The 11,668-nt window shown below is 26.1% G+C and overlaps 2 protein-coding genes across 4 annotated transcripts; both read right to left on the reverse strand.

The window, feature by feature from the left end:
• Positions 1-227: 227 nt before the first annotated feature.
• Positions 228-8,951, reverse strand: Ints3 (integrator complex subunit 3). Of its 2 annotated transcripts, none has more exons than XM_074259370.1 (8): positions 8,489-8,951; positions 7,465-8,063; positions 6,199-6,760; positions 5,852-6,047; positions 5,469-5,637; positions 3,900-5,039; positions 2,177-2,750; positions 228-882 (listed from the first exon to the last, which is right to left on the reverse strand). In XM_074259370.1, exons 1-8 carry the CDS (start codon positions 8,570-8,572, stop codon positions 808-810), a joined length of 3,399 nt encoding a protein of 1,132 aa, XP_074115471.1. In that variant the 5' UTR covers positions 8,573-8,951; the 3' UTR covers positions 228-807. The 2 variants fall into 2 exon arrangements, with proteins under 2 accessions (XP_074115471.1, XP_074115470.1); XM_074259369.1 differs by having other exon boundaries at positions 5,469-5,670.
• A 1,048-nt stretch (positions 8,952-9,999) lies between these two features.
• LOC141538032 (uncharacterized) lies at positions 10,000-11,306 on the reverse strand. 2 transcript variants are annotated; one of them, XM_074259292.1, is made up of 4 exons: positions 11,145-11,306; positions 10,826-11,077; positions 10,504-10,752; positions 10,000-10,437 (listed from the first exon to the last, which is right to left on the reverse strand). In XM_074259292.1, exons 1-4 carry the CDS (start codon positions 11,302-11,304, stop codon positions 10,181-10,183), a joined length of 918 nt encoding a protein of 305 aa, XP_074115393.1. In that variant the 5' UTR covers positions 11,305-11,306; the 3' UTR covers positions 10,000-10,180. The 2 variants fall into 2 exon arrangements, with proteins under 2 accessions (XP_074115393.1, XP_074115392.1); XM_074259291.1 differs by having other exon boundaries at positions 10,826-11,286.
• Between the last annotated feature and the right edge of the window lie 362 nt (positions 11,307-11,668).

An 11,668-nucleotide genomic window follows, 5' to 3' on the forward strand; every position in this document is an offset into this window, starting at 1 on the left:
ACTATAAATAAATGGAAATTTACAAGTCATTTATACATACAGATAAATCTATTAAATATCACTTTTAATAGTTTACTTAATTATTAACAAACTACCGAATGTAAATATTAAAATTAAAAATGACAGTCTGTTATTTTTTTTTTTTTTATTTATTCCTTTAATAATAATTTAAAATGAAAAATTTTATTGCGAAAAAAAAATTATTTATTGAGTTAAAAATCAAGTCTGTACAATTTTAAAAATAAAATCAAAAAAAGGAACAAATTTAAACAATGGTTAATGTACATCTGTTTTTTTAAAACAATTTAATTATTTTTCTTAAATGACAAACTTAATTATTAAAAAAAATAATAATAATAATAATCAATAATAATAATAATATAATTAAATAAATAAGACTAATGAAAACGGAGTTTATTTTAAATTTCTTTTAACAATTTACAAGTATAAAACTCCGTATTTATTTGTTTTATTCAATCTACTTTATGAATTTTTAATAATTAAGTAAATCCGTTTATTTTAATTTTTTTTTAAATTGTGTAGCCTACTTGAAATAAAAAAAAAATTTTTGAAAATAAAAAATGAAAATAATAATAAAATATTTACACAATAAATATTCAAATGTAAATAATATAAAAATTAATTAATTAATATTAATAATAATTAATTTATAAACTGAACAATTAGTTTAACTAATTTATATTCTTTTCGCGCAAAAAGATGATCCTTATTATTATTGTTATTATTATTATTATTTTTAATATTAGTTAATTTTAGGTTTAAGAAGAATAAGAAGACACTTGATGGTCAATCACTGTCCGATCCAACGGCATAAACTTTTTTCCTTTTTTTTGCTTGTTTTGGTTTAGTAATCATTTCATCCTTAAAAAAAAAAAAATTATTAAATAAGTTTTAAAGATAAATAGAAAAAAAAAAATTTTTTTTTTTTTAATTAGCAATTTTATAAAAAATTAATTAGAAAATTTTGTTGTATTAAATTACACTGTACTTTCTTAAATATTGACGTTTTTGAAGATATAAGCTCATCCTGATGTTAAGGTCATCAAGAGCTTTCATTTGAGTACCCACATGCATTTTTGATATATTTTTCATATATACATATATATAAAATATATAAATATATAAAATATATAAATATATAAAATATATGAAAATTTGATGTGGGTACTCAAATGAAAGGTCTCGATGAGTGTAATAACGGAGTGTGATTGATTTTTTAAGAAATTTGAAAAAAAAATTTTGAAAAAAAATTGAAATTTTTTTTTTTTTAATTTCTTGAAAAATTAATTTCTTTGATTGGAAAAATAAAGATTTTTGAGAAAAAAAATTTTTTTTTCACTGAAGAAATGAATAAAAATCGAAAAATTGCTCATAATGGTGATTTTTGTAAAAACAAAGAATTTGAAGCTTCGGGGCACTATGAAAAAAAAATCTTAGCGCTTTGAATTTTTCAGGGATTTTAGGGGACACTTGGAGGTTGAAAAATTACCGATGATATCCTTTTTTCATCCATTTGATCCAAAGTTATACCAAGTTATCCAAATATCCTTAATTATGCGAATTTTTGTCATTTTTTTAGTTAAAGTTTTCAATTAAAAAAAAATTTTTTTGACAAAAGCTATTCACGGTATCTTATAGAGAATATCGTGTAGTTTTAAAAACCATCCTTCGATTTCCTATACGATCATTATTTCCAGAGTTATTGATTGTCAAAGTGAAAAAGTACTTTTTTGCTTTGACTGACGATAACTCCGCGGCAAATCATCGTACAGGCTTTTTGATTACGTCAAATTGAAGGGCATTAAATTTTCTAAAAAAACTTTTCAGCGAAACAATGGAAAAAAATTTTTTCAAGCCCGTAGACCTTTTTTAAGACGAGAAAAAATTTGGAAAATTTTTTTTTGTAGTGTTCTTAGGATTTTTCCAGACCCGAACATGATAAAAAATTTTCATGGTCATATCTGAAAACTAGACACTTGGAGCTACAATTTGCTATATTTTTTTTTTTTGCTGTACGATCATTTTCCTCGGAGTTACAGCTCGTTGAAAATCACCCAAAAATTTATCCCTTAATTTTTGTAAATTGCTCATTTAAAAAAAATAGTATTTTTTTTTTTTTTTTTTTAAATCAATTATTAATTAATTAAAAAATTACCTCACTACTTTGGTCAGTACTGTCACTATGACGGTCTCTAGGAGGCGGCCGTTTACTGGCGGTTCTTTCTCTAGTAGAAATAATTTTCCTATGACCAGCTCCAGTCTTCGAAGATCCTGTAGCCGATGCAGTGTGTTTACGTGATGAAGATGTAGGTGGTGGAGGAGGTGGTTCATTTTCTTCATTAACTTCAGCAAGTGCAAATAAATCACCGTAACTCTTTCTCAAACTATCGCTACTAGCGGCTTGGGCTTGTTGAAGTGCTTTTTGCATTCCTTCAGTTTGATACAATTGTAAATCTGAAGATGCACGACAATGTTGTCTTAATTGATCTAAATGACCTAATACTTGTTCTCCAGTTGGTGGTCCAGACTGCTGTTGATTTTGTTTAGCGCCGGCGCGTTTTCGTTTATTTGGACTTGTTGCGGGATAACGTGTGCTCAATAAATTTGCCAATAGTTCACCTAATTTATCTTCATAATCTCTACACCAATAACGAAGCGCCGCTACGACAAATGTATCACCATCATTATTTTGACGAGTAAATAATTGACGTAATAGTTCCAGTGTTGGTCTGAAAAATAAAAAAAAATTTTAAAGCTAAAAGGGCGTATTATTTTTTTTTTTAAATCGTAATTAGTTATTAGCCTTAAAAAAAAAAATTACTACAATTAATTTGAATTAAAAAAAAAAAAAAAAAAAAAAAACAAAAAAATTCTATTTGAAAAAAAAAAAAAAAAAAAAAAAAAAAAATTGCAACCCAAATAATGCCAAAAGAACGCATATTAATTTATACGCTGATAGAAGGATTTATGAACTATTAATAATTCAATTAAATATTTTTTTTTAATAAATGCTTTATACATTTTTTTTTTTAATAATTGCTTTATTAATACTTTCTAAGCCTAAAAATAAAAAAATAAATTTCCAAAGCCAAAAGGGCGTATGTTTTAACTTATACGCCCTTTTAGCTTTAGGAAATTGAAAATTTAGTGACCTAAAGCCAAAAGGGCGCATAATTTTTTTTGCCGATTGCCTTGAATCGTGAGTTATATGTTACTAATTTTGCTGCATAATTGAAAATATATATATTGATTATTAAATTACAAATAAGGTAAAAGAGCCAGTTATTGACACTTGCAATTTTATTCTAATTAAAAAAATTAAATCTTTTAAAAAAACCAATTTTCTTAAAATTTATAATTCAAAATTTATATTTATTAATTTATTACAGTTGATTTATTTTTTTTAATTAAAATAAAATTGCAAGTGTCAATAACTGAGTCTTTTACCTTCGGGTATTTTTAAAGGTTATTATTACAATTTTAATACAAATTCTGTTTATAATTTTAATTGAAAAAGAAAAAAAAAACAGTTGCGATATCTAACATGGTTGCTGAGTCAGATGCGTCAAACTCAACAATATTAAATCATCTGGATTTATTTTTTAGAGTTAAATTTTATATTTCAGAGCAATAATTGAAAGTTTTTTTTTACGCCCTTTTGGCTTTAGGCTAATTTTTTTCTAAAGCCAAAAGGGCGTATGTTTTTTTGTATGCCCTTTTGGCATTAGTACATTGAAAAATTTTTTTGACAAATCTTTACGGTTTGAGCAGTTTTAAGTTGAATGGCAAAAAAAATTTTTTTATACGCCCTTTTGGCATAAAACCCTATCTAGCTGCTGTAATACGCCCTTTTGATAAAAAATATTTAAATTTCTTACCTTTCTTGCTTCAACATAAATAATATCGCTGTCATAGCTTCCGCGTGATTTTTAAATTGCAATTTAGGTACTACTGGAAGTACATATTTAATCGGAAAATCATGAGCAGTAATAAGTTGCCAAAAGCAATACTGTTCAAAAGTTTCCCACTCAAGACTCTTGATAAGCAATCCATTAAAAGAATCTTTCTCCAGCATCTTTAATTGTCCTTGGAGTATTTGACAGACCAGTTCTTGCAACTGACAAGAGTCAACAGTACTGACAACTAAATGAAGAAGAGTAGCATTTCCCAGTGCGATATTTTGAAAGCCCATGAAAACATCTGGCACCAAATAACACAACAAAAGTACATTATCTTGATGGCAATTTTTCAAATCGTCCAACAAACAAGCTTCCAATTTTTTATTCCGATGGTGAGAAAAATCTTTATAAACAGCAGCCTTGACTTCATTGGTACTATTTGACGCTAATCCTTCGCGTTTTTCTTCCTCACGGCCCCAAACTTTTAAAAAATACAGCAATAAATATCCAACAGAAGGTTGTAAATTCTGTAACTCAGCCAACATATGACCAAGAAATTTTTTTCTACTGTCTTCTTCTTTGCACAATTGAAAATAATTACGGAACATTACAAATATTGGAGTGCTTATACTGTCAATTAATGATTCATCGTTTAAATTATTCGAAGGAAAAATATCTGAAGTTATTTCAGACGCTAAAATAGTCGAAAGACAATTAGCAAGTGGTGTAATTGAATCTACACCAAGATCATCCTCGAGAATCATTTGGACAATACGTTCCATCGTCTGACAACGGGACTCATTATCAGTCTCATTATAAAGATTATTTACAGCTGATTTAACTTCATCGGGTTCCAAAGTTATGTTCAAGTGACAAGTTATGTCTTTAACTATGCAATTAGAAGATGTTGATGATGACGATGAGGAAGATGATGATGATGATGATAAAGATTGTTTTATAAGTTCACGTTCTCGGTCTTTTTTTAATTTTATTTTTGACAGAGGAACGTCGTCGTCATCTTCATCATCATTGTCATCATTGTTATGATCATCTTCAACTTCGTTTTCGTCGTCATTGTCATTTTCATTTTCATCCTCGTCTTTGACTTTAGTCACTATCCTGTAAAATAAATTAAAAAATAAAATTAAGAAATTGGTTTTTATAAAATAGAGTAAAGAAGCCAAATATTGACAGCTTGATAAAAAAAAAAATTAGTAATTTAATTTTATATTCAATAATTATACTTTAAATAAAAATATAAGCTCATCCCGATGTTACACTCATCAAGAGCTTTCATTTAAGTACCCACATTTATTTAAAATTTAATTTTTTAATAAAATTTTTTATAAAATTTTGGATTTAATTAATAATTATATTTAATTCCATAAATTAAATATTGAAAATTTTTTTTTAAGATATTAATAAATTAAAGCAATTAAATTTTTTTATAAAAAATACTACTGGTCAGTATTTAGAACATAGGTGGTCAATATTTGGTCCCTTCATCCTAATTAATTTTTTTTTAAAATAATTTTTTAATAAAATTACCTCAAAGGTATTTCCTCTTCATCGTCACTAAATGCAGGCTCCGGATCTTGCCCATGATAATTATTTTCATTAGAATTTAACGTTGTCGAAGCAATTACTGTCCCGGGCATTAAATTATTGTCTAACATTAATCCTGGACCCATGTCTTTGTTGATTTCCTCTATTTTACCTATATATTTTATAGGAGCTTTATTACTGAATGCTATTAAAATATCATTTAGAAAATTGAATTAATAAAAAATGTTAAAAAAAAAAAACAAAAAAATTAAAATAAATTACAAAAAAAAAAAAAAAAAAAAATTAAATAAAATTTTTATACAATACAAAGTATTAATAGTAAACATTGTTGAAAAAATAAAAAATGATAGATCTAAAATAATTACCAGAGTCAGCGTTTGATTGTAAACAAAATTCTTTAAAGTTTTCCCGTATTTTAATACGTAATTCACGATCTAATTTTGAATTGTCAAACAATTGATTCAGTGAGGGCAATACACGTTTTTCTAATATTTGCCTTAATGATGAAAAAATACCATTACGAACTTTATCTGTTAGTGCTGGGTAAAAATTTGGTATTATCTAAAAACAAAAAAACAAATAAATAAATAAAGTACAAATAAATAATTAATAATAATAATAATAAGAATAATAACAGCTAGCAATTTTGCTTCATTAAATAATGACTTTCTTAAATATTAATAATGATAATAAAAATAAATAAATAAATTACCCGACATAAAAAATCCAAAAGTGTGGCAGTGACAGCAGGATGTGATCTCATTGAATTATTCATAACAAGTATAGCTGGTTCAATATTCATAATATTGTCCTTTTCAGGATCAAAAAATAACCAATCATAAAATAACGCCAATTTAGCATTACTGGCAGCAACATTTGATGTACAAGTAGTTAACAACCATCCAATAACAGCCCAACGTGGAATAATATCTGAACATAATAATTCATTTGTTGGGTGTATTACTCCAACAATAAATCTTATTAAATCACATCTCAATGATTGCGATTCTGGCGTTGCTAAATATTGCCGTTGAAACCAATCTTGATAACGTTTGTGATTGCCAAAACGTACGCTTGCTGTTAAAAATACTAGTTTACGCTCCATGTCGGGAGTTAAACGTGATTGTAAAAAACGACGTGATGTACGTGTTTGTAATAATTGCAGTACGCCGGTTAAATTTGGATTTAGTGATCTTGGATTAGTTAATAAATCACGCCAAAGGCTCTCAAATTCTGGTAATCTTGCTACATTTTGCAGTAAACGTACGAGATCTCTGTGAATTAATTAATTTATTTTAGTTTTATTAAATAATAATAATTATCATACTGAAATTAAAAGACATCTATTTTTATTTTTTAGATTTTTATAATAATTTAATTATTATTGAAAAATTTTAATAATAAATTTCAATTACAAATTCTTTAATTATTTTTTTTTATTATTAATTTTTTTTTTAAATTTTAAGTAAAAATAAAAAAAAAAATCATTTTTTTATTTAAAAAATTTCAAGTTAAAAAATGAAAATAAAGATTTTTTATTATAATTGATTTAATAAAAAAATTTCAATTACAAATTTTTTAATCATTTTTTTTATAATTGATTTTTTTGAAAATTTCAAGTAAAAAAAAAAAAATATTTTTTTACAGAATTGATTTTTAGAAAAAAATTTTTTTTTTAATTGATTCAAAAAATATTTCAATTCTAAATTTTTAAAAGTTAATTTTTTTATAATTAATTTTTAAAAAAATTTAAAGTAAAAATTAAAAAAAAAAAAAAAATTTATAATTGATTTTTTTTTTAATTTCAATAAAAATTGAAAAACTTTTTTTTTTTTATAATTGATATTTAAAAAATTCTAAAAAATTTTTTTATAATTAATTTTTAATAAAATAAATTTTTTTTTAGCTATCTAATAATTTCAGTATCAATAATAACAATAAAATAACTAAAAATCACAATAATAATACCAATAGTTACCTTCCAATAAGTAAACAGTCAACAATATGTTCTCTGATCAACGTAACAGTAAAAGTAACTTCCTTAGCCCTCAATTGATGTAAATGAGGAGCACTATGATCTTCAATTAACCGTAAATAAGTATAAACAATAAAAGCAACTAAATAAGGAAAATTTCCTACCCAAGGTCGATTGTCTTGAAAAATATCAAGTAATGCTTCAACCAAATATATATTCCTCGGTGAAATATCACCACCAGCAGCGTGTCTCAATAAACTCAAACATAAATTATCAACACCAGCAATATTTGTTCTTATTAATTCACGCAACAGCCACAACAATTGACTACGTGTTGTATCATTTAATCTTAAATACCGTTCAAGCACTAATTGATTTAAATGACTTAGTACAATAGCCAGTCCATCACGTGTAATTAACGTTAAATCACGATAACTTTTTGTCGCATCTTGTGGGTCAGTTAAAATAATAACTAAAAGACCCAGGGATACTTCTTCGTGTGTTTTGTCCTTACAAACTGCATTATTTAATGTATCATGTGCTTCTTTTTCTGACAAACCAGCAGTTAGTCCCTGTAGCACACCATGACAGCGTTCAAATTTCTGTAAATAATAAATTACATTAAAATTAGCAGTCAGAGAATTTTTTAATTTTATTTAATAAAAAAATTAGTTCTAAAAGATTGGATTTTTAATTTTAAAAAATTTTTAAATGTCAATTTTTTTTTTGCTATAATTTTTTTGTTAAAAAAAAATTCTAAAAATTATTATTCATCTGCAAAATTTATTTCAATAAAAAATAAATATTTCAATAAAACCCGGGAAAATAATAATTGTTTTTTAAAATTAAAGCAGCGCCATCGGATAAAGTTTTAGTTTTTTGTTACTAAAACGCAGATATGGAATAACACAATGGCGGTGATAGTTATGGATAAAATACGTACTTGAAATAAAAATAATTTATCCCATAATATTATTTAAAAAATAAATAAAAAAAAAAAAAATAAATAAATAAATAAAAAAATTACCTCTTCAAGCTCATCTTTGTTCTCAATGCAAGATGTATTAAAAAGTCTCCAATTATTGGAGCTTCCAGTTTTATTAATTTCCATATTTTCATCCACAAAATATTAATAAATAAATAACAATAATGAATATTAATCACGTAAGAACGCAATTAAAGCCTTGAGTTTAATTTTTAGACTTCAAAATTTTTCACTCAGCCCTGTTGTGTATATTGGAGGTGGTAGTGATAGTTGGCCGCTGTTGCTGGTGCTGCTTTAGCCTCTTGCCGTTTCCTCTGTTAACCATCAAAACGAGCATCGTGATATAAGTTATGACTGTTAACTGACCCTCTCTCCGCTGGAATTATTGTATGTATTTATTTTATTTATTATTATTATTATTATTTTATGTTTAACGACACTAAAAATGATAAATTTATTTTTTAATAAATTTATTTTATCTCGCTGTTTGATTTTTCAGGCAGTATTTCAGCAGCAGCGTATAGTAGTGTGTCTGTGCCAGTACTACAAGCACGTAATAGATGGTACAGTACAGAATACTACAGAGCAACAGTATAAGCCACTCGCACTTGATAATTTTTACGTCCTTATGCTTCGACTCTCACTCCAAGACTCTTCTCTTCACTTCTGTTCGAACTTCTCAATACAAATTACAGCATGTACACTTTTGTGTACGCTATACTCAGACTCTCTAGTGCTGCCATCTTGAATGCGCATGCGCATGCGCATTCACACCTAAAAAATGAAAAAATGTCCTGATAAAATGATAAATACACACCGTGTCAATTGCGAATCTTTTATGAGTTCAAAATCTTCAGATTTATTTTTTTAAAACACTATTTTTTATCAGCTGGCAATTTAAAAAATTTTAATAACAAATCAATTACAATAAAAAAAAAAAAAAAAATAACACTGAAGTTAACGATCAGCTGTCAATTTTAAAAATTTTTTTAACAAATCAATTACAATTAAAAAAATGGTTCTAAAAATTTTCACTAGTAATTTTTATTAATTTTCACATGTGGAATTTTTAATTAATTTTTTTTTTATAATAATTGCATTATTATTAAATTTTTAAATCATTTTTAATGTCTGCCAACTTCAGTGTCATTCAAAAAAATTAAAAATTAAGTTAGCCGACATTTAAAAATTTTTAATTAAACAATTAAAAAAACATTTTACATGTAAAAAACTTGAAAAATTACAAGTGCAATTTTTTTAAAATATTTTTTTAGTTGTAATTTAATTAATAAAAAAAAAATCAAAAATTTTTAACTTCAGTATCATTAAAAATATTAAAAATTTTTTTGGAATTTTATAGCAATTAAATTATCAAAAAAAAAATTGAATTAAAAAGTTTAATAAAAATTACAGATAAAAATTTTTAGAAGCATTTTTTTAATGTAATTAATTTGTTAAATAAATTTTTAAAATTAACAGCTGACCGCTAACTTCAGAATTATTAATTTTCACATATAGAATTTTTTAATTTAATTTTTTTTATAACAATTGAATTATTGTAAAATTTTAAAATAATTTTTAATGTCTGCCAACTTCAGTGTTATTATTTTTTTACATCTAAATTAATAATATTTAATATTCTTCACACTAATTATTTATTTTTTAGGTTAAAAAAAAATATGCTGGTCTTTTGACGTCAATTGATGTTTCATTTTTTTATCATTAAAAAATCATCTAGCCGTAAAACATACAATGATTATTAGCAACAGCGACAAACTCGCGTTTGCAGTGACAACGGAAATCAGAGCAAACAGAATTTTTGACCAAGCATTGATCGTCCCTCCAACAAAATCCGTTGAGAAAAGGAAGACATATAGAATTATTTATCGCAATATTATTCTCATGACAAACACATTTTCCACTTGTAGCACAATTCCAATGCCAAGAATCACTGCACTCAGAAATATCTCTGCAGGAATACATCAAGCTTGCTGTCAAAGAGGTTAGTTTAATTAATATAATAATTAATTTTAGGTTAAGAATAAATTAATACTTACTTTCCATGCATTTGTCAACGGAGATGGCTGTGTAACCAGATTTGCACTGACACTTGCCATCCAAACAGTGGAATAAATTATTGGAGCATTGTATATCACTGAAACAAGTTGCATTGATTGTGGGAGTACAAACATAGTTGTCTACTACAAAGTATTTTGAAGGACAAATGCATATTTTATCTGGAGAACATATAGAATTCTTAATCATTGAACAATCTTTAGATGTGGTACACCGCTTGCCCAACATCGCTAAGAAATGAAAAGCGTTAGTTAAAAATAATGTGAGTTATTAATTATCATTAAGAAGTGATTATTGCTTTACTTGACTCGCATCTAGAATTAAAATCAACAGCTACAAAATCATACTTGCACCGACACTTATTGGCAACGCATTCAGAATTGTCGGCGTAGCACTCATTATCTGCTTGACAACGTTCGTAAATAAGTGCTGAACATAATGCGTTGTTTACAGAAACATAATTTTTTAAACAAGAACATTTTTCGCTTGCAGAACACTCGGCATACTTGATCATGTTGCAATCACGATTGCTGTCACAAGACTCTCCAAGACGGGCTGCGTAAAAAATTGATATTAAAAATTTTGTCGAGATCTTAAGATTTAAATAAAATTTTCTACTTACTTGGCAAACATTTAGCGTTAAAATTTTTGAACAAAGTTTTGCATGCACACTTATGATTGACGCATTCTGAATTTTCTGTCTCACAGAGAAGATCACGTGAGCAATATTGATCAAAAAGTGCAACACACGTGCTGCCATTCAAAGCAAAAGTGTTTCTCATGCAAGAACACAAGTTATAGAAGGAGCAGTATGAAAATTTTATATTTTCACAGTCAGAATTGGTTTTACAAGTCTGGTGTAAAAGTGCTGTAAAAAAAAAAAAAAAATTCTTAAAGCTCAAATTGTAATTCTTGCTCAAGTGATTGATAACTTACTGGACCGACACCGGTCATTTGATTTTGGTGTAAAAAAATCAGAACACTCGCACTGTTCATTGGAACAAATTGAGTGCTGGGTGGCACATTTGTCATGTTCCGTACACTGAGTTCCTAAAAGAGGTGAGCAAGTCGTTGCATTAAATTGAATGTAACCTGCTTTGCATGTACATTGATAATCCGAACATTCAGCATTCCGTATTACACTGC

Source organism: Cotesia typhae, unplaced genomic scaffold (assembly GCF_013202065.1).
Source record: "Cotesia typhae breed Kobodo isofemale line unplaced genomic scaffold, CoteBio_Ctyphae contig_20, whole genome shotgun sequence".
Taxonomy (NCBI): domain Eukaryota; kingdom Metazoa; phylum Arthropoda; class Insecta; order Hymenoptera; family Braconidae; genus Cotesia; species Cotesia typhae.